Genomic DNA, 23,742 nt, shown 5'->3' on the forward strand with positions numbered 1-23,742 from the left:
ATGATGTCATCTCATGTATACCTGTAGCTATGGGGTGGCTCTTGGTCATAGGGATGGGCAGAAAGAAGAGGCAGAAGTGTCCAGATTCTCCAGCTCCTCACTTCCTGTAGAGGAAGTCTGCAGTGAATCGCAGCTCCCTGCCCCCTTCCCATTCTAAAGTCTTCCCCTTATCTCTGGAGCAATTTAGTTTCAGTTTAGTTTTGTTAGGGGGAACTTGAGTCATATCTAGGTCACCTCTAGTTCAAAGAACTTGTAAGATATTTTTTGTTGTTGTTTGGGCCTTGATTTCTTTATTATATTCAATAACAATTAACTGCAGTTCTTTTTTTTTTTTTTTTTAAGTTTACATCTGGCTTCACACCTGTTTAAGAGTAGATGCTCCCACCCCTTTGTAGAAATGTTGAGATGACCTGATCTCTTAAAGCCAGAGGCTTAGATATTGACAGAGAATGAACTGGAAGCCATAGTGCTTGGGTTCAAATCCTAGCCCTCTAGACTGGCAATGTATTTCAGTTTCCTGAGCATTGGGTTTTCAATTTGTGAACTGGAGAAAAATGAACATATGAATATTTTTTGCAGAATTTAGGGAAGAGTATATACGTCCTGCTCAACATTTTGGTTTTGCTGTTTCCATTTCTAGTTGTCTTTTTTTATTAATTTTTATTTTTTTATATTAATCACATGTTATTTACTTTCTAGTTGTCTTAAGAGCACATTCTACTGTGCTCCAAGCAATCTGCAATCTTCCACTCTGCCAAGGCCAAGGCTGTTTAATGCTTTGCCTTATACAATGTGTGCATAAGAAACACACAGGTTAAGTATCTATCCTAGACATTTAATTTAGAATGTTGTTAGCCTTGGCTCACTTGCTGTATCCTATTCAGAGTGGTGGTCACAAACCACTTTCATTATTAGAATAATAAAGTATTTGGTTGATTTACTATGTGTTTCATACATCAAGTACATCTTCTGTGAGAACTCATTTCATGTCATACTTGACTTTTTTTTTTTTTTTTTTTTGGCCTCCATTTCTTATGTTGACTATACTGTCTGCATTATCAGGACATCAGAACGATTTTTACTTCCCCAATTTGAGTCAGGAGAAAGGTAATTTTCAAGTCCTAAGTGACCCTTGCCCCTCAGACCAGGCTCCGCCCTGTGGACACCGCCCTGCTCCTCTGGACAGGTCTCACACAGTTCCAAGGCTCTTCCCTAAGCACAGGTTCCCTGGTTTGGTCCAGAAACTCGGCCCCGCCCCCCGGCCTAGATTTAATCCCTGGGGTCTAAACCCTGTCCTTCAGCCCAGGGTATAAATAGGCCAGGGCCCCGCCCCCTCCTAGACCACGCCCCCAGCCCAGGCGGGGCTTCTCGTTCGTGCCCTGAGCAAGTGAGGGGCGGGGCCAGCCCGTTCCTGGGCGGGGCCAGAGTGGCGTACCCTCAGGCGCCGGCGCCCTGACGTGAGACGCTGCCGGTTGACGTAGCTGCAGTGCCGCCGGCCTCAGCTCCAGCCCCGGTTTTGCCCCTCCGCCCCATGGGCGTCCGAGGCGGCCGGCCGAGCTGGATCTGCTGCAGGCAGAGGGTGTAGGGATCGGCGGAGGTCCCGGCTCGGGGCTGCCGCCCTGTCAGGTGAGACGAGCTCGCGAGGCTGCGCGCGGTGAGGGCTGGGATGGGGCGAGGTGGGCAGCGCCTATCCGGGCGAGTCCGGGAGGTTTGCGGGGTCGTGGGGCCTGGGACGCGGGATCGGGGGTCGGAGGTTGCAGTGGAGGCCTAGCAGGCCCTGACAGCAAGGTGCCGGGGCTGCGGGGGCGCGCGGACCTGGCGGGGCGGACAGGGCCGAGCGCCCCGGGACGGCCCGCTTCCCCGAGGCGGGAAGCCTGGTCCAGTAGGGCACACCTGAGTGGTCAGCTCTCTGGCCAGAGGCAGGTCCAGAGCGCTTATCTTCCATCTAGGGGGTATCAGTTGTCTTCTTTTCCTCGCCCCATTGGTCGGTGTGTTGACAGTGGGATGTCTGTTAAAGGGAACGACTTCTTGTAAATTTCCTCTGAGGAAGTCATGGGTTCTGGAACTGAGAGAGTAGGTTTCAGCTGGTTTTGTGTTGGTGCTTTCATCCCATGCGTAGCAATGGGGCAGCTTTAGTCTGACAAGTATAAAACTGGATGAATTAATCAGTGTTTGACTTATCAACACTGACCGCTGTGTGCTGTTTAATAGAGTTCGTATAGTTCGTAGTTCGTAGACGAAGTCTATTACCACTTTTTAGCAGAGAACCTTGGAACTGTTTCAAACCTGGCTTTCTCACTTCTTTTGTAGCCCCTCAGTCAACTTGCCACCCAATTGCCAAAATGCCAGAGTTTGCAAGGTGATTGCCGTTCGATAAAGTGTGCCAGGTGCCCAGAGTAGAAAGGAAACAAAGGCACACTCCCTTCCAGCAGAGTCGGTGTCAATAGAAAAACTCTTGCAAGGCCTCACTTTGAAGTGTGCCCCACCTCAGAACTTCATCAACATCCTGACTCCTACCTCATAGCCGCCTATGTTCTTTTCACATGAAATTTCACTTGAAATTTTTAGTCTTATTTGAGGTTTAGGAGTTCTTGTTACAAGGGAATGTAATATTGGACCAATACTGAATACTTTCTTGGTGTGTTTAATAATTTAATGTGAAAGGGTTACTCTATGAACAAAGTTAGAATACCTTTTATAATTGGTTTAATATGCTGTTCTTTTCAGACCTGTTAACATGAAACACTGCAGAAGGGCCTTCAGAAGAGGGAAAGATAAACAACATTGAAGATTAAAAACAAAACAAAACAAACCTTGTGTAAGTATTTTTGCCTAAGATTGGAAAGAAATTAAATTTCTTATTAAAGCCCAGATAGAAAAAAAGTTGACTTTATTCTTCATTTGTGGTTCAGTCCATCTGTGACCCAGAAATCATTTTATCTGAATTTTGGACTGCTGATAATTGATTGATAATCAAGTGCCTAGCTTTTTCATCGCCAAAAGAAAGCCCAAAGTATCCTTGGCTTTATTACCACGTGCCAGTGAGCTTGTCATTTGCTTGCTCTACTATCTGTTCATGTTTATAAAAGGCTTGAAAAAGAACATTTATGTCTCTCTGTGTGTGTTTGTCATTGTGTAGTGGTTTGTTTTTTTAAAGCACAGATAAAGATCTCTGCAGCCAAGGGTGTACCTGGAACTAGAGGTCCTTCTGCCTCTCAGCTTCTTTGTATAGGCTTGCAACAATTACCCAGCTTGAAGTGTTTTATTTGTTTGTAAATTATGGGTTCTATAGAGAATAGTAAAAGACATGGATTAATATGATTAAAAGCAATTTAATTAATTTAATAGGTATTTATGGAGTACTATATAGCAGATTTTTTTTTTTTTTTCCAAACAAGGTTTCTCAGTGTAGCCTTGGCTGTCCTGGACTTACTTTATAGACCAGGCTGGCCTCAAACTCACAGAGATCCATCTGCCTCTGCTTTCCCTAGTCTGAGATTACAGTTGTGTGCCACACTGCCCGGCATAGACATCATTTTAAGCTTCTGGTAAAGATTGAATTGTTCAGGATGGCAGAAGAAGAGGAAAGATACACTTTTGTTTCTCTTGCATCATTTGCTCTATGAAGATTATTCAGTAGGTTCTCATATTAGCTTCTCTTCTCTAAGCAGTTGATGTACCATGAGAGTGACTGAGCTGTGTAGCCTTAGTCCTATGGATACTCTGTTTTCTTCATCTGTTGCCTTACATCAGAATAGGCTCTTCTCATTAAAGGCTGTATTAGTTTCCTTTTTAGTGCTGTGATGAGACACCATGACCAGGGCAACTTATAAAGGAGAGTTTAATTTGGGTTATGGTTCCAGAGGGTTAGAATCTGTGATGGTGGAACAAAGGCATGGTGGCAGACAGCTAGAGAAGCAGTGGAGAGCTTACATCTTGATCCATAATGAGGAGTCAAAAAGAATACTAGGAATGGCACTAGTGTATGAAATCTTAAGGCCTGCCTAATGACATACCTACTCCAAGACCACACCTTCTCATCCTTCCCAAACAGTTCTATCAACTGGGACTGAATATTCAGACCTGAGCTGACAGAGGTTATATTCTCATTCAAACCACCACATCTTGCTCCCTGGCCCCCATGAGTTTGTGGTCAATCATAATGCAAAATGCATTTATTCCAGCTTCAAAAATATCCATAGTGTTTTGGTTTCAATACTGTTTAAAAACCCAAAGTTTAAAGTATCTTCTGTGACTAAAGACAATCTCTTAATTGTAAGCCTTTGTAAAATCAAAAGTATGGATTACCTTTGTAGAGGGGGAGAATTAGGATATAGTGAGGAAATACTGGAAATACCCAAAGAAACACTGAAACCTAAAAGGGAAACCCCAAATACTGAGCTTCACGTTGGATGTCAAAGGATTTAGATGGCTATTCCTTTCCAGCTTTTCTTCCTGCCACATATTTCTCATTCTCGGGCTGAGTCTATTCCCTGTATTCAGCTCTCCCTGGCAGATATCCTATTTCTCTGGCACCTCTAAAATCTTGAGGTCTCCTACACAACTCATGCTTAATTTACAGAACTTCAGTCAGTGGCCTCTTAGAGTCTTCATGCAGGGACTCCTCTGCCAGATGCCTGGCCTCAGTGGCTCTCCTTAACCACTGAGGAAGATTCTATAATGTTTTTACTCTTTTATCCTTTTACAACTGTAATGCCAGAACCATGTGGACAACACTGCCACATTCTGCTGCTCACTTGGGATAGAGCCTGGCCTTACATATCCTTAGGCTTTTTTTTTTTTTTTTTTTCACAGCTTGGAGGCTTAGTTAGCTTACCTTAGTATACTCTCCCCCTTTATTCCAGTGTAGATCAGGCTTAGCCTTGCTCTCCTTCCTTATCTCTTTCAGAACAGGCCTTGGTTCCAACACTAAATTTCCTGCTCTTTTTCTCTTGAAGCTGTATATTTTGTATTTCCATTTTCTCTTCTTACTCTTATTTACTCTAGACCTATAACAGTGATTACTAATAACCATGTGATAGAGTCAATATTAGGTTATCTTCTTCACTGCCAAAGGAATTAGTTCATTACTTTTCAGTTTAGCCTCAGGGAAAGTTAGGACAAGGTTAGAAGGCAGGTTTTTTTTTTTTTTTTTTTTTTTTTTTTTTTTTTTTTTTTGTCAAAATACCATGAAAGTAGTCTGAGGACAGTTGCTAGTATTTTTCCTCTCTGAAACCTTTTGAGCTGGGTCTCCATAGTCCACATTACTTTCAGTACTTCTGTCTTCTAAGCTTCTGCTAGGATGGCCTCTTAAAGTTCTGCTTATAGCATTCAATTACTTTTCTAGTCCAAAATCCTGAAGTCTTCCACATTTTCCCCAAACAACAACAACATCTGCATGCTCAGGGCTGTCACAGCAATAGCCTACTTCCTGATGCCAGCTGCTGCATTATTTTCTTTTCTTTTGCTATGATAAAGACTACATGACCAAGGCAACTTATAAAAGAAAGAATTTAATTTGGCTCATGGTTCCAGATGATGATAGAGAAAAGGCATGATGACAAATGGCTGCAGCAGCAGCTGAGAGCTCACATATCTACAAGTGGGAGGTACTGAGGGGCAAACTGACAATGATGAGATGTTTAAGAACCAAAAAGTTCCTCCCCAGTGACATAACTACTTCAACAAAGCCACACCTCCCAGTCTTCCCAACCAATTCCACCAGTTGGGAACCAAGTATTTAAACATTTGAGCCTATGAAGGTCATTCTTATTCAAACTACTGCAAAGGTCTTCTGTACTTGCTCAAAATGTATTTTAAACATTGGGTTTGATTTTTCTTAAACTTTGCATTAATCTTATATTGGAGAGAATGTTGGTAGGTACAGATCCTGCAACCTCAACACTCTTTCTTTATTCCTTTGATAAGAATAATGAGTGGTTATAGTGGTAGATGGTGGTGATTTTGGATGAGGTTTCTAGGGTCTTTTGTGGATGGGCCACTACTTAGATTTGATTAGAAGCAAATTACCTTTTTATGTGGAGATTCGAATGCCAGAACATATTCCTATTTAATGTTATAGTAGATCCTATGTCCTTAGACATCTCTAAAATGATAAAAAATGAACATAAAATAGGTACATGCTATTTTATCACATGTAATTCATTATAAAATATGTGGATATTTATTTGTATTGATTTTTTTGAGATGGATTTTACTGGGCTTAAATTCATGATTCCCCAGGAACTGCGATTCTCCAAGGAACTGAGGTTCTAGGTATAATTATATTTCATTAGTTATGCTGATCTATTAGTTATTAGAATTACTGTGTCTAGCTAGGTATGCTCTGGGCCTTTTTTCTTTCAGTGCTGGGTATCAGTTGTATTCACACTTTTTTTTTTTTTTTTGTTGTAGCTATGGGTCTTTCCAAAGTGTTTCTTTTACTTAAATTAAAAAAAAAAAAATGAACAAAAAAGGATGAAAGAGAATGTTCATGTTATAAAGTGACTTTTTCTTCTAAAATTTAGGCTGGTGATAGGTTTGGAGTGCTTTGAGAAATATCAGAACATGTCTTACTCAGTTTGTAAACAGTGAGAAAAATGTAAAAGTAGAAACATTTATTTTCTCTAGCTTTTCTGCTGTTTCATGGCATTGTCACTGACAATTGTTGCACCCCCCATTTTAAGAAATATTTTGTTTACCTCTTTATACGATACTAAGATTTCAGTGTTAAACACATAAACATTTATATATTTGGAAAATTATGATCTGTTCTAATCCTAAAAGTGAGAGTCGTGGTGAACCACCAGAAAATATATTTAGAAATTTGACAAGTCATATTCATTGAATTTCGACGAAGTTATCCTCATACATTCTTTGTGCATCTTGAAAAAATTTAGTCATTTTTTCCCCTCCACAGCTTGTCTGTGCTACATAGTCAAAGGAATATTAATGATACAGTTCTCTTTATGATTTCTTCACTTTTTTTCTTAAAGTTTTTTTTTTTTTAATTTGGATTATTACTAGATAATTTTTTGTTGTAGGTAGATTTGGTTAACTGTGTTAATTGTGTACTAATAGGGAAATGCCTCTCTTGTTTTTTAATTATAACATAACTTTATTTCTTAGTTTTTTTCATTCTTTGTATATATAAAAATAATAGTTATGCTACTTTCCTATCTATGTATATGGGTATATATACTGTATATGCATACTGTAGGTGCTGGTCTGTTGCTGAGAAGAAACATTATGACCAAGGCAATTCTCATAAAATAAATCATTTAATTGGCAGCTTATTTACAGGTTCAGAGGTTTAGTCCATTATCATCATGCTGGGGAGCGTGGTGGAAGACATGGCAGGCACGGTACTGGAGAAATAATTGAGAGTTACTGCCTGACCACAGAGAGAGAGACAGAGACAGACAGAGACAGACACAAAGACAGACAGACACTGGGCCTGGCATGGGCTTTTGAAATCTCAAAGTCCATCCCCAGTAATGCGCTTTCTTCAACAAAGCCACACCTCCTAGTCCTTCTAATTTTATCAAGTTCCACTCCCTGTAACCATAATTCTATGGGGATATGTTATTCAAACCATCATACACATACCTATATACATATTTTTCTGCACAATTGGCCATGTTTGGTTACAGTTTGACATTTTATTATAATTTTTCCTGAACATCTGATGGCAAGAGATCATTTAACTATTCACATGCTAACTAGAGTGAACTTGACTAGAAGATTATTATCCTGTCAAATATTGGAGAATATATAGAAGTGATAGAGATTATGAAGATTAATTTAATTTGATAGGTAACTAAAATACCAAGTGGCAACTTTTGGGAAAAAAAAAAAACTAGAAGAATAATTATGTAGATATTTTTAATATTCCTTATTAAAACAGGTTTTTAGTGTGAGCTTTAATAGTAATCATGCTTCTCTTAATAACTTCCTTTTTTTTTTTTTTTTTTTTGAGACAGGGTGTATCGATATAGTTCTGGCTACTCTGGTACTTGCTGTAGACCAGGCAGGCCTTGAATGATAAGATCAAGACATTACTAATGTGAACCATGATTTTATATTTAGATAGAAATATGTATATGTTTTATTATTGCATTCTCAGTGAGAGAAATAGAAGGTGACGCAGTAAACCTTGTTAATTCACCTCTTTTCCCTTTACATGCTTTCTAATGCAGATTTATGAATCTTTGGTTCCAAGTTTAACGGTTGATTTCCTTCAGGCCTTTAGATGTTCTGGAAAAGCATCAGCAATGGATCAAAGGAAGAATGACAGCATTGTTCCCAGTATCACTCAATTAGAAGATTTTCTTACAGAACACAATTCAAATGTTGTTTGGCTTCTTGTTGGTAAGTAGAATATATTTTTAAGAATATTGTGTTTTCTGCATGTCTTAACAACTGTCATATTTTAGCAGTGGTTGGCTGAGCCTGGAATGCTCTAGCCACATCCTCTTATCTTTAGGAAAGGAGTTGTTCTGTATGTCATTTGAATATTTGCTTTGGAAACTGCTCTGTATTGTTTTTTTTTTTTTTTTTTTGGTAACTTTTTTGTATAATGATCTAGAAGTTTTCTAGGTATGTACAAATTGTTCAAAAAGTGCATAATTAAATTAGAGAAGAAAAGGGAAGAGAAGAAATGAGTGAATAAGTGTACAAATTAATATGAAGCAGAAAATGAAGAAAACAAAAGAATACTAGTGAGAAGAAAGATTATTAAAGGCTGTTATTGCTGCACAAGTTGACCTGAAATCATGCTGCTTAAGTTGGATTTTGGTGTAGGAACTCAAATTGTAGAAGGAAACATAGGAAGAGTAGAAAGAAAAAAGAGACTTACTGATACTTTTTCGTTTTGATATAGCGAATAGAATAGGAAGTTTGCATGTGTTGTTTCAACACATAAAGCAGATAGGTTTTAATTTTATGAAGATAGGCTTTAATTTTCCCATTTTAATATGTTGGACCACTGTAGTCCATGGACCTTAAATAAGGTGCATGGATTACATAGCTCTCCTTACGTGCATGCTTTTGCCTCTTTCGTGACTTGATGCTATAAGGCAGAATAGGTAAAGGTGACGCATATACCAAAGGAATAATGTTTCATACTTTGTAGGTAGGATTGAATTACAATTTGGACGTGGAGTTCTGTATTTTCTATTTGACAAAACTACTGTAAATTATTAATTAACAGCCAAAAAATAAAATGAACATTTACAGTGCCCTGCACTCCTGGGTCCTAGAATCCTGACTAGGGGAAGCGAGGAAATGAAGACAGGTACACACACATGTGTACAGAAAGCCTGGGGTCAGGTGTTCACAGTCTGATGAAGTGCCACCTACTGTCTCCACCCCAAACTCAGTGTATTTTTAAAGGACAGCACAGGGGGAGGGGCTTGCCAGTCTCAGTAAGTGTTATCTTTAGAGCAGTCTTAGGCTGTGAGTATTCTGGAGGAGGAAGAAAGCTGCAGTTGCTAGTTTTTTATGGACCTGGTTAGTAATTTGTACCCTTGACGAAAGCTTTGGTGTCCCTCTGAGCTTCACCTGGCCAAGACTTTGCCACTCCCATGGAGCTGAGACATGGAGTCCTTAACACGGCTGTGCCCATGTCAAGGACACATTTACTCAGTACTTCAGTCTCTCAGGCTTTTTCTCTGTTTCCTACAAATACTGAATATTAGTATGAAATAGAACTCACATTAATGTGAAATACAAAGTCTTAAAAGAGGCATTGGGAATGGTCTTCTGAGTTTAATTAAGTAGCAGAATTTTTTCTTATTTCACATTTTGCCCCTTTCCTATCATGTGCAGCTCCTGATTTTTTTCCTGTTCTATACAATTCTTTTCTATAAAAAAGAAAAGAGAAAAACAAAACAGTAGCAATAAAAAGAGAATTTTTTTCCCTCAAAACAGTTTTTATGGTGCAACTGTAGCACTTACAAAGCAAAGCTGACAGCTGCTGTGGCTAGTGCCAGTGTAAGAGCTACTGCGTTGTTAGTACTCAGCTACTGCTTTGCTTTACAAACCCTGGAGCATGATTTTGAACAAAGTTAAGATCTTACTGTGCTGATCATGTCTTAAACTGCAACCATTATTTTCTCCTTTCTTCAAAAATAGTTTTACGTTTAAAAGAAAAGGGCAATTTATTCTCAAAACATTCCTTTTTTGCTTTTCTTTTTGTATATTTATGAATAGGATGGACCAGTTTTGTTCTGCCCTGTTCTCTTTTTCCCTCTTAATTTTGGCTTTTCTTAAGAACACAGATTGACCAGGATTTGTGGGTCTCTTGCCTCAGTCTCCCAAGCACTGGGGTGGTTTTAGGTTGCTTGATTGCATTTCTTTACATTTTTCTGTCTTCATTTTACCATTAAATGGAGCTGCTTTTATCTTTACTGTTACATCCTTCTATTTGTCTTCTGTCTGTTGTTCTACTACTTGGTTTACTTTATTTTTTCTATCACTGTACTTTGTAATTGATACTTTGTTGTACACTGTTTTTGTACTCATCCAAAATTATTGGGTTGGGAGCAATTATTTTAATTAAGGAGTATTCTTTTTTTATACTAGACTTGTCTTGCACTTGGTAGTGGTTTGTTTTCAGAACTGAGTCAAGTCTGGTGGGGGAAATGACACCTTAACCATATTACAACTTAGTTCTGCTTGAACACTGCAAGTACTTGCACTGAAAAAAATTTTTTGGGTGATTAAAAAAAAAATTCAACAAATGACATAATCCCAGATGCTTAAATCTCAACACACAGGTGAAAGAAACATAAAAAAAGCAAGACTGCACTATGCACTTGAAAATTCCTAATTGCGCAGTAATAGACTCTAGTGAGAACAAATTAGATGAAATCTCAAGGATGTCAAAAGAATAATGAAGAATGTTCAGTGAAAGCAAAGAGGACATGAATATACTGAACTCTAGGAACACAAAAAGCTGAATGAATTAAAGAAGCCAATATAGAGATAAGAAAGAGGAACTCACTAGAGATATAGAAGTGCTGAAAATAAATCAGTTTGAAAATGAAATCAACTTGAAATGAAGATGTCAATAAATCAAAAATAAAAAGAAACTTAGAGAAAGCCTCACCTGTAAAATAGATCAAGTGAAAAGTGAGTTGTAGGTCTTAAGGACATGATAGATGAATTAGAATGTTCAGAGGATAATCGAGGTGAGAGAGTATGAACAGAACATACGGGATTATGGAATACCATTTGATGGACAAATTTGGGAATCGGATAGATAGGAGGGAGTAGAAAGATACAGAACAAGGAGGGTTGAAGGCTGTAAGACTGAAGTACCAATTTACATATAAAGGCAAAAACCTCTCAGAATAATTGGTTATTTTAGTTTTCTTAACCAAAACTGAAGGGAGAGGCATGGAGCAATGCCTTTCAAGTTCTTGAAACATTACACTTTAATCTGATTAGAACCTACATTTGAATATTAGTATTTATTTATTGGTTGTTTGTTTGGCAAATAATTAGGAAAAAGAAAGTTATATAAGAAAGAAATAACCTGTGATTTTAAAATTGCAAATATTAAATTGTAAAACTACAGAGTACTATATGGAAGTAACTCTTTTGCTGATTTGTTTTCCCTCTCAACAGCTACCATTTTGTCTTGTGGATGGATTATTTATCTCACATACTATAATTCTCGGAATGTTGGTCTTATTTTAACACTGGTTCTTAACAGATTGTATAAGCATGGCTACATCCATATTGGTAAGTGTGTATAACAGTATATTTCTTCCATGTTATCATAAAATAATACATTGTAAATTTATATTTTATAAAAAAAATAGTAATTTTAGAACATTATTTTTGGTTCATAAATTTGAAGTATCTGACCTTTCCTGTAACATTCCTTAGATAGTGATAAACTGCCATTTGGTTGTTTTTACCTTAGCCTCACTGCTGAAAGTTCTATACTAACTTTTTAGCTATTTTTTTTATTATAAAAGATGCTTATTAAAATATCTGGGAAATTTAAAATGCTTAAGTCAAAATTTTCTTAGAATCTGCCATGAAATTGAAAATACAGTATATATAGACTTTCTTTCCTTTTTATAAGGTTGATACTTTAAAAATCTGTAAGTTGATATAATTTTGTGTATTTATTTTGTGGCCAGTTTTAGTCAGTTTCTTACTGACTAAGATGGAAATTTTCGTTAGGAAGCCATGTTCTTTGGAAAGCCCAGTGGTTATTAGGCAGAATGGACGGTGAGGTGGCTGGCTAGAGCCCCTCCAGAAGTCCTATACTCAAATACTTCTTAATGAGTACATGTACGTTTTCTCTTTTAATTAGGGAAAATGACTGATGCAGACAGGTTAATGGAGAAAGATGATGAATTACATACAGTTTGGATATGTGTAGTAGCTGTTTGTAATTAAAGGATTTACCCATAGGAAGCAGTTACATATATGGTTATTTAGTAGTTCAGTCCGTTAGTGATATTTTTGACTCTTTTGTTGTTATTGGGGAAAGGAAGATGAGAGATTTATAAGAATTGCAAATATATGGAGAAGAGAATGGGAAAAGATTATTTATTAACTTAAAGGCTAAGATTCATGTAAATTCTTAATGCTCTACTGTGTATTAAAGGAATTGCTGTAGTTAATTACCACTTTTCTCTGTAACAGGTTCCTTCTCTTTTTCTGTTCTTTCTGGAAAAGTCATGGTCCGTGAAATATATTATATTACAGAAGACATGTCTATTAGGTAATGAAAAAATGAAAAGATCCAAATGTGAAATATTATAAAAGTTATTTTAAAACATTATAATAATTATAAAAATATGACTTTGTATTCATATAAGCCATGAATCAAAACTTGTTTTCTGTAATGTTTAAAAATTATTTTTACAGTGAGTTAATTTGGTTTAGGTTTATTTAGACGAGCAAAAAGTTTCTTAGCTAGCAGTTTATAGAAATGAATAATGTCATTTGATTTGTAGCTGAAAAATCAAACCATTGAGTTACCTGACCATTTCAATGGTTGTTACATGAAATAAGTGTCAGGGATATTGGTAATTCTTATCAATTAGCTTGTTATTCAAGATAAGCATATGCAAGTGTTGAGCATCTGTTAGCAACTATAATTTTGCTGTGAGAATGTAAAACTGATCTGAATATAATAGGAAATAGTAACATGGTTAAAGTGGTTTCTGTAAGCGTTGAAGAAAAGCTTACTCTATTTTTGTATTTTTTCAAAAATTGAGACTTAAAAAAATTTGGATTAATTGAGAGGTACTGTTTATACCTCATTTAAAACTGGGAAACAACTTCTGTGGCAGTCTAAAATTATTTCTAAATCACAGTAAAAATAATAGTTATAAAGCTAAGAGTGAGTATTATAAAGTTGATGTCATGAATCCTTTTAAGGCATGAAGTCATAGGTTACTGATAGATATGAAAGATATCTTTGAATGTTTTCCCTGAGTTTATTAGTACCCTCTTTAAGATTTGCCTTTTACAATATAATTTTTAAACTTAAAAATGTTACTTAAAATATAAAACTTTTTGTTAGCACTTCATTTTCCTATAAATATATTCTAGCATTATGTTTTTCCTAATTAGAAAAGTTGAGTAATTTATATATGTTATATATGATATATCTATATAATTTTAATCAGTTACATAAGCATTCCTTCTTACTTTGAAGTTAGGCAGTCTCTTTCTCTTTTAACTGAAAGATGATGAAACAAGAACAAGTTAAGTAAAGCTGGGTGTGGTAGGCCAGGCCCTTAATGTTAACTCTTAGAAGTGGAGCAGGATGGTCTGAAAGAAGTTTAAGGTTATCTTTGGCTTCAAAACAAGTTTGAAGCTAGCCTGGCTTTAAAAAACTGAGTTTGGTAAATTGTTTTCTCCTTTTTTTTAATCTGTCTTCCTTTAGGATTCAAGATGGATTCATCATTTTTCGGTGGTGGAAAATGTATAATCCAAAGCAGAAACAACATGGTAAGTTCTCATTTTTACATGTATTAAAGGCATTATATATATAATCAGAATTTTTCTTTATATGTATTTAAATGTTTCATATAATAGTTTTTAAAAACCTGGCATTTACAAAGCTCTGATGTTGCATCTTGCTTAAGTTAATCCTTCATTTTACCAGGTTGTTCAGTCACATACTCAGTATGCTCTCTCCCCATGTTTCTAGCACATGTTGACAATGTGGACCTAACCATAGTCTGAATAAAATGGCTTCCTAACACTCCAATCTTTCTAAGCCATCCTCATTTTCCAGCTTCTCTTTATTCATACTTGCTATATTATCCAGCTTGGTCTTGAACTCCTGGACTCAAGAGATCCTTGTGCTTCAGCCTCTAGTAGCTGGAACTATAAGTGTGTGCCTCATATGATTAGTGGTATTAATTACTTGTATGATAGCATTTATATGTCTATTTTTGAAAAATATTAGGTCTCTTGTTCTTTTTTTCCATTAAATTTATTTATTTATTTCAATTTATTTACTTTGTATCCCAGCTATAACCCCCTCCCTTGACCCAAATCCCACCCTCCTTCCCTCTTCTCCTCCCATGCCCCTCCCCCAGTCCACTGATAGGGGAGGTCCTTCTCCTCTTCCTGATTCTAGCCTATGAGGTCTCCTCAGGACTAGCTGCATTGTCTTCCTCTGTGGCCTGGTAAGGCCCCCCCCCCGGGGGGGGGGGTAATCAAAGAGCCAGCCACTGAATTCATGTCAGAGACAGACCTGCTCCCCTAACTAGGAAGCTGAGCTATCATGGGCTACATCTGAGGGGGTCTAGGTTCATTTCTTAACCAGTTATTTTCTTCTTTTAGAGTCGTTTGAGTTCCTTATATATTTTGTGTATCATCTTTATCAGAGGACTTTTAAAAAATCAGTTGTGCGGTTTGAAAATATTTGTTCCCAATGAATAGTTTGTATCTTGTGTTAATTATTTCCTTTGTTTTATGTCAAAATAAAATAGTTTATAAAATAAAATACTTTTATTTTGGCATAATCTCATTGGTCTTTTTTGCCTGTGTTTTTTGAGTCAAGTCTAAATATCAGTACCTGGACCAAGGTGATATTTATTTACTTCTCTTTTGTTATTTTTTCCCCGGTAGTTTTATGATTTGGGGTTTTACATGTCTTCAGAACATTTTAAGCTGATTTTTTAAAATTTATTTTTTTACTTATTACAGTTTACTTACTTTGTATCTCAGCTGTAGCCCCCTCCCTCATCTCTTCCCAATCCTGCCCTCTCTCCCTCTTCTCCCATGCCCCTCCCCCAGTCCACTGATGGAGGAGGTCCTCCCCCCTTCCATCTGACCCTAGCCTATCAGGTCTCATCAGGACTATCTGCATTATCTTCCTTTGTGGCCTGGTAAAGCTACCTCCCAACCCCCTTAGGGGGAGGTGATCAAAGAGCCAGCCACTGAGTTCATGTCAGAGGTAGCCCCTGTTCCCCTTACTAGGGAAGCCACTTGGAGACTGAGCTTCCATGGTTAAGCTGATTTTTTAAATATGGTTTTGAGATGAGATCCTGCATGGATATTTAGAGTTATCAACACCACTTTTTAAAGATTCTTGTTTTTCAAGTACTTGGGTTCATTTCTAGGCTGTGGTGTCCTATTGGTCTGTTTGTTTCTTTTTGTTTTTCTTTCTGTTTTAAGAATTTGATATGAAGTAAGGAAGAGTGATGGAATGGCTGATGTAATAGGGATTGTATTAACTCTTAGTCATGTGGTAAACCTGGAGAAACAGCAGAGAATCTAGGTCAAAGAACTACCTAAGTGACAGGAAACTTACAGCTCATAACCATCATGTACTTGGATTTAATATTTTATTTTTTTAATTTTTACTCTTTATTTTTTCTTCACAATTTATTCATTATATATCCCAACTGAAGTCCCTTCCCTCAACTCCTCCTAGTCCCACCCTCTCTCCCTCTTCTTCCTAACCCCTTTCTCTAGTCCACTGAAAGGGAGAGCTCTCCACTATGCCATCTGCCTATAGCTTGTTAAGTCTCATAAGGACTGCCTGGATCCTCCTCCCCGTGGCCTGGCAAGGTCACATCACCAAGGGCGAGTGATCAAAGAGCAGTCAACTGAGTTTGTGATAGAGGGAGCCCTTGCTTCTCTCACTCAGAGATCCACATGGAGACTGAACTGCCAGTCAGCCACATCTTAGCAGGGGCTCTAGGGTCTTCTCCATGGATGGCCCTCCTTTGGTGAATCAGTCTCTGCAGGACCCCCTGGGCTTAGATCTTTTAGTTTTGTTGGTCTCTTTGTGGGGCTCCTGTCCCCTCCATGTTGCTCTACTCCCACCCCTCTCTTCCTCCATAGGACTCCCTGTGCTCTGCCCAAAGTTTGACCTGGAGTCTCAGCATCTGCTTTAGATCCCCTATTGGGTAAATCCTTTCAGAGGACCCTCTATAATAGGCTCCCATCCTGTTTGGTCTTTTCCACCGCTTCTGGTGTCTATTCTGTTTGCCATTCTGAATGAGATTTAAGTATCTCCCTAGGGTCCTCCTTAGTGTTTAGCTTCTTTAGGTCTGTACATGGCTATCCTATATTATATAGCTAATATCTGCTTATAAGTGAGTGTATACCAAGCCTGTCTTTTTGTTTTTGAGTTACCTCACTCAGGATGATCTCTTCTAGTTCCATCTGTTTGCCTGCAAATTTCATGATTTCCTTGTTTTTAATAGCTGAGTAGTATTCCATTTTCTAGATGTATCACAATTTCTCTATTCATTCCTCCGTTGAGGGACATCTAGGTTGTTTCTATGTTCTGGCTATTACAAATAGAGCTGCTGTGAGCATAGTTGAGCAAATGTAGTTACTGAATGGTGGGACATCGTTTGGGTATATGCCCTGGAGTAGTATAGCTGGATCTTGTGCTATTCCCAATTTTCTGAGAAAGTGCCAGGTTGATTTCCAAAATGGTTATACAAGTTTGCACCCCCACCAGCAATGACTAAGGATGTTGAGGAAGAAGATCCAGGCAGTTATGATAAGACTTGATAAGTTATGGGCAGATGGCAGAGGATGAGAACTCCCCCTTTCAGTGGATTAGGGGAAGGAAATGGGGAAAAGAGATAGGGAGGGAGAGGGACTGGTAGGAGTTGAGGGAGGAAACTTCAATCAGGATATATAAGGAATTAATTGTAAAAAGTAACAATAAAATTTGTGAGAAAAAAGAAACTTCCTCTGTAGAAATGAATGTCCTCTTTCTTATAAGTAGGTTTGTTTTACTTTGTTAAAGAAGTTTTGATCAAAAATATTTTTGTTAAAATTCTTAGAAGGTGACAAAAACCTTTCTTTTTGTTTCTCTTTCTTGTTTATTCATTTTTTTTTTGTGTACCTTATTTCTTTAGATCCAAAGGCAGAAACCAGATTATATATCACAGTTAATGACTTTGAATTTCATGTCTACAATCGTTCTGATCTTTATGGACACCTTCAAGAGTTGTTTGGTTTGGAACCAACTATAATTCCACCCAAGAAAGATGATGATAAAACCCGGGAAAATGGAAGAACAAGAACTCAGTCCAAAATTGAAAGGTTTAGTATCATACTTGAATCTTATTAATTTCTAATATTTAAACTTTTTAGTAGAAATACTGTTTACTAAAACAGACTCTAATCTGTTTTATATAGCCATATTATCTTTTTAAAATTAAAGTAATGCAGGATATGTGAATATAAAATGTTCCAACTATTGTTAGCCCTACTTTTCTCCATATTCAGAGAGACTGTTATTAATTTGCCTTTTATCCTTTTAATATGTGTACATAAACATATACCATATTTATATATTCAAAGTCCACATATAAATATTGTGTTTCTGAAAAATCATTTGTGGTCTCTTTTTTTTTGGTGGTGCTAGGTTTTGGATCCATGGCCTTGCCCATGCTAAGTGAGCACTCTACCACTGAACTAATCCCCACCCCTTATATTCTTCTATCCATTTAGAAATATATATTAAAATATATATTAAAATATTTCTGTATTCTATAGACTTTAAATATATAACAATTTTACAGAGGAAAATAGAATAAGCTCTATTTGCCACAAAAATAGTATCACTATCACTTATCTTTGTTTATGTATGTTGTTGAAAGGCGAGAGATAGACACAACAGGAACAGATAAGTAAAAGAAAGTATTATAGAAAGATAGAAAAAACTTTTAAGAAGGTACTTATAAAATAATATTGAGAGTCAGTACAATGTTCAATGCATAGTAATTTAATATGAGTCTTGGAAAATAAGCCATAATTAGAAAGTTATTAGCAAATAAAATGACTCATATACCCTTTCTAGTGAAATGAAAATTTAATTTACAAATTATATTCAAGAGGTTTTTTTTTTGTCAAACTATTACTTTCAAATGAAACTCATTTTAACTTACTGTTATATTTCAGATATAGATCTCCTTTATATTTTTCTTTTTCTGAAAATTGTTTGATTGTATGAAATAATATTTAGCTTTTTTTAAGAAAAGGAAATCTTGTTATTTGCAACAAAATAGATATGATAAAATAAGCCAGGCCTAGAAAGGCAAATGCAACATAATCTCGTTTCTATACGGTGTTAAAAAGTGAACTCAGCTGTGGAGACAATTGTGAGTTTGAGATCAGCTAATAATGAGACCTTTTCCTAAAAAAAATAGAAGGAAATTCTTTAAAATAAGTAGAAAAGATACTCTTTAAGTAGAAAAGAGAGAGCCAACAACAAAGGCCCCATTTCTCCCCAGTCTTATACTCAGAGAAACAGAGTGGAATTATGATGACCAGGGCCAGAGGTGATGAGGGTCATACTGACTTATGCCTTGATGGCATAAGCCACCTGGCTGATATAATCACTTTGTTGTGTTATAAAGTGAGGTGGTGTAATGGGTGTCATGGTACAGTAATGATATCATGTTTTTCTCTATAGTGTTATTCTAGAAAGGTAGTTTTTCACTTTAGCTTTAAAAAGCTAGAATGGAAAAGTACATGCTAAGAGGTACTTTTTTAGGGATGTTACCATATCATCACATGATCATTATTTGTCTTACTTGAATACTCACTAGATGTTTTTGAAAATGCAGCTACCATTAGTGACGTATATTGTGAGAACGTCTAATTTTGTACCCTTAAGTATTGAAGGTTTTCTTCATGTCTGTTTTATTTTTCTCATCAGAGTTAAAGTGAAAACAGAATCTCAAGACCCCACATCTTCATGGAGATCGCTTATTCCAGTCATTAAGGTCAATGTGAGCACAGTAAGTAAATTATGTATGAGTTAATGTTTGGCACATTAACACATAGAACTTATTTTTTCAAATACAAAGTCTCTGTAAGAAAAGAAAGTAATTTTGTGCACATTTTAGTTCCTGTTTCTGTAAGATGTGAATGAACTATTTTAACACCAGCTCTGTATTTGGATGCTTATTAAACCTGAAGAGCTATTTACAAATGCTTAAGTTGCTCTAAACTTATGTTTATATTTCTTTATATTGATTTAAATAAGTGATGATTTTGAATGATCATTTAAATAGCATATACAACTAAAGGGGAATCATTTAGTTGTTGCTTGAAAATGTTATTAGGTTAGCTAAGGAAAAAGAATAACTAGATTGCTGATATAATGCCTCTTTTATGTTTCTAGGGACGTTTGGCCTTTGGGAATCATTACCAACCTCAGACTCTATGCATCAACTTTGATGATGCTTTCTTAACTTATACTACAAAACCACCTTCAAGTCATCTTGACCAATTCATGCACATTGTGAAAGGAAAGCTTGAAAATGTTCGAGTCATGCTTGTTCCTAGCCCAAGATATGTTGGTCTACAAAATGATGAGTAAGAAAACATCTTGAAAATAGCAACTTCTTCATAGCTAATATAAGTGTTAACTGGAGCCTCTAACATTCTTCTCAGTTCTATGGTTGAAGTTGTACAGGAATTATGCGGATTTTTCAGTTTTTAAAGCCTTTTGCTAAGAAGTGATGTGTATATTTTTCAGTGTGTTTTTGTATGATGATAGTGATGTTTTTACCCTCTTCTCACTTTGACTTAAATTAAGCTCTGATGTTGTTATGTTAGGGCATACTCATTAAAGGGATGATTTTCTATCTAGAGGGCTTAGATAAGTAATAAATTGAAGAAATTGATTACAGTGGAGTTACTAAAGTTGAAAATTGATCAAAATTTTTTTTGGAAAATTAAGTTAGAGTGGTCTGATATTGAGATAAGCACTTGACTTTTCTTTGAACCCCCACAGAGTTTTTCTTTCCTTATTCCATTGTTTCTGCCATCCTGAAATAACTTTTCTGTTTAGCAGATATGTTACATGATTGATGCATACTAGACTCAACAGTTTTGTGAGATGGTTATGCAGGAATGAATCAGGCCTTGATGAGACAGCCCCTATTTAACTCCTATCAGATACCAGGTCTCCTATTTACCTCTGGGATAATGGTCCCCAATCTTTATTTTCTTAGTCTCTTATTTTTTATGATGATAATTCTTGCCAAAGTTGTATAATTTTAAGTATATAACTGGAAAATTTCTGTTGTGATGTTTCAGCTTTTTCTTTATTGTATCAGCAGTTTTTATGATACACTAAAGTTTTTATGAAATTATAAGAAGCAAATTTTAACTCCTGGATGATATGCTGCTAAAATCTCTAGGACTGGCTAGCATGGTAGAGAGGGTTTTGCTACATGAGTTCTAGGTGGCTATGTGCCTACTTGGCCTTACTCTTGAAGAGCATAGACTTGATTAAAGATTTTCTGAAGTTTGGTAGATAAACACAATTTTGTATGTATAGGTAAGTTTACTGAGTAGAGCTGCAGTTTTAAATAACTAGAGAGTAAGCTAAAAACATGTTCTATTATTATTTTATATAACATTATTTAAAATTGTATTTTTCAAAAATGTGGATACTGGATGTAGTAGTCCTTGACTTTTATTTCAGCACTTAGGGATAGAGGAAGGAGGATAAGGAATTCAAGTGCAGATTTTGCTACATACTGAGTTTCAGGCATACATGAAATTATATTTTAAAACAAGACAAAACAAAACAAAATAACCTCCCACCAGATTGGCTTTTATCTTTGTGATTTAAAACATTTAGAAGAAAATTATTGCATTCATGTATGCTGTTACCCAGTGATTAAAAGGTAAATTTTTATGTAGAAGACAGTACTATAGGATATGGCAGAGAACTTGTTAACTCTACAGGTTGAGAATAGGAAATTTTATAATAAACATTCATGTCATATTTTAAGTTCAAGATGTTTGCTTTATATTTATTTTAAGTTAATCAGTGAAATATTCTTAGAGAAGAAGTAATTAAATTGTTACAGATAAAAATGACAATTTTTTTATTTCTGAATGATTATACTTCATTATGCTGGTGGATTAAATTTTACCTAGGATTATAATGGTATTACCAAATCATTTATATTTTATCATAAATGCAGATTTGCTTATTATGTTTCAATAATTATTGTTTTATTCAACTTCTGTATTTTAATTATATATTATATATACACGTGTATATGTAATATATATTCATGTATGTAATACATATAAATATATATATAATATATAAATATAGTATATAAATATAAATATATTATTTTTGTTGTTGTTTTTTGAGACAGGGTTTTTGTGTGTAGTCTTGGCTGTCCCGGACTCAGTTTGTGGACCAGGCTAGACTTGAACTCACAGAAATCCACTTGCCTTGCCTCTCAAGTGCTGGGATTACAGCCGCCCGGCACAGTGTACTCAATAATTTTATCTCATTCCAAACTTAAAGTGAGGACTGTAAGCCAGTTGTTTTCTTCCTAAACTAACTTACCAATTAGTTTTCAGAGTCATTTTACCAGTTTGTAAAATGCAAATGTTGTTACAGGGCTTGTTTGTGTGAAAGATGGTTTTGTTTTGAAGATAGAACCTGTCATGTGCCTCATAGTTCTTTTCTTTTCTTCTTTTCACTCTTAATTACTGTCCACTGGAATGCTGAGCATTTTGTAATCTTAGCTGTATCTTGTGTGCTTCACCCTTGTTCCCATAGACCACCAAGACTAATGGGAGAAGGTTTTGTGGTGATGCAGTCGAATGACGTTGACATCTACTATTACATGGATGAGCCAGGTATGTCTTATAGGAGCGGCTCTGTCCTGTGAAGTGCTGTTGCCTATGTGTTTGAAATCTTCTGAAAGTTAGCATCAGTAAGCTGCTAATTTGACTGAGTGTTAAATTTCTTTAAAAGGTGTCAGGTGTTAAGAGTTGAGTTATTATATTACTGTTTTATAAACTAATATTTTTCTGCAGATTGCATTTCATAGATATACCTCAAAAATTGAGGATGTAAATAACTAAGGAAAACCCTTAGGGAGTGTGGTAACAGGGTGGTTTGTCTTAGCTTAGAGGAGAAAAATCACAATTTGTTATACTTTAGAACTTGAGACCTAGCTATTTCACTGTTGATTAGATGGCTTTTACTTGATAAAAGAACCTACTATTGGATTGTTTCAGGTCTTTTATCACACTTCTGTTCTTTTTGCCTCTAAGGGATTTGTGTGGTAACAAAACCTATATTTTCAGTGTAGGACCAGGATTTTACTTGCCTTTTTATCATGACATTGCTAGTCACACATTGGCAGTTCAACAAAAAATGCCAAATCTCAAAAGAATTCCTCGATGAAAGCGTAAAGGCTCAACAGTTTTATCACCTGTTGAGCCTGAGTAGAGTCTGCACTTGCTTTGATGAACTGCGAAGAAAGAACACATGACACTGCTGCAAGCCAGAGTGCTCCAGGGAGCGCAGAAAAAGCCCCCACTTGCTTGACTCAAGCCTCATTGCTCTTTTTCATGGATTACTAATTTTACTTGAAAAAATAATTCAAGACAGACCATATGTTTTTTTTGTGTGAAAATTAGAATTTTTGAAAACTTTGGTGCTCTCTGACAGCATCTCAGTATTAATAGCTTTTCTAGTGATACTCATATATGGCTTTAGAAAAAGTTTAACAGTAAATTTGCCAATATTTATAAAATGAGCTACTGTTTTCCAAATGACCAGTATATTATATTACAGAGTCATGCATAGATAAGAGATTCAGCATACAAGAGAGAGCAGTAGATTTTTAACATGAGAGAATTTGAAAAATTGAGTAATGCCTTCGGGGCCTACAGTGTAATCTTTTGAAAGTGCCACTTGTTGAATTTTGTTCTAGTATCAGAGAATATCATCCAACTTTATATATAAAAAGGCTATGAAATATCTCTTCCTTTTCTGTCTACACACAAGGCCAGATTGCCTCAGATCCTTTTAAAAATTGATAAGCGCAGAAGTAGCTATGACAGTTTACCTGTTTTCTGGACATTGACTAGTGTTTGTAAAGACTTTTACAAACACTTCTCACTGAATTGTTTTAGAAAACAAAGTTTTTGCTTTTTTTTTTTTTCTTACTTATTGACTTTTCATTAAGTAGTTATTTTTTATTTTTATTTTATTTTATATATGCTTTTATTAAGTACTGAAGTTATTCCTTATGTAAGTAGTAAGTTTATTGTTTAAATAAAACCTTTTAAAAATCACAGATTTTTAATTGAACACAGTAAATTTGATATATAAAATGCAAATAAAATAAACCACTCTGGGACTCTAAAATTTTTTATGTGTAAGGTTTTCTGAGACTACAACATTTGAATTGCTAATGTTAAGAAGCTTCTTAATTTTTGTCTTAACTA

At 35.9% G+C, this 23,742-nt stretch overlaps 1 protein-coding gene across 7 annotated transcripts in view; it reads left to right on the top strand.

Moving 5' to 3' along the window:
* Positions 1–1,487: 1,487 nt before the first annotated feature.
* Bltp1 (bridge-like lipid transfer protein family member 1) overlaps positions 1,488–23,742 on the top strand; it is a 210,274-nt gene continuing 188,019 nt past the window's right edge. For all 7 annotated transcript variants that reach the window (XM_055626230.1, XM_055626234.1, XM_055626233.1 and 4 more), the window contains exons 1-10: positions 1,488–1,626; positions 2,728–2,818; positions 8,244–8,370; positions 11,632–11,748; positions 12,667–12,745; positions 13,919–13,983; positions 17,370–17,556; positions 19,178–19,259; positions 19,646–19,839; positions 22,061–22,140. In XM_055626230.1, the coding sequence (XP_055482205.1) occupies positions 8,274–8,370; positions 11,632–11,748; positions 12,667–12,745; positions 13,919–13,983; positions 17,370–17,556; positions 19,178–19,259; positions 19,646–19,839; positions 22,061–22,140 (901 nt within the window). In that variant the 5' untranslated portion in view covers positions 1,488–1,626; positions 2,728–2,818; positions 8,244–8,273. The remainder of the gene's footprint in view (positions 1,627–2,727; positions 2,819–8,243; positions 8,371–11,631; positions 11,749–12,666; positions 12,746–13,918; positions 13,984–17,369; positions 17,557–19,177; positions 19,260–19,645; positions 19,840–22,060; positions 22,141–23,742) is intronic.

The sequence above is a fragment of the Psammomys obesus genome, unplaced genomic scaffold, assembly GCF_907164565.1.
Source record: "Psammomys obesus unplaced genomic scaffold, mPsaObe1.curated_primary_1811, whole genome shotgun sequence".
Lineage (NCBI taxonomy): Eukaryota > Metazoa > Chordata > Mammalia > Rodentia > Muridae > Psammomys > Psammomys obesus.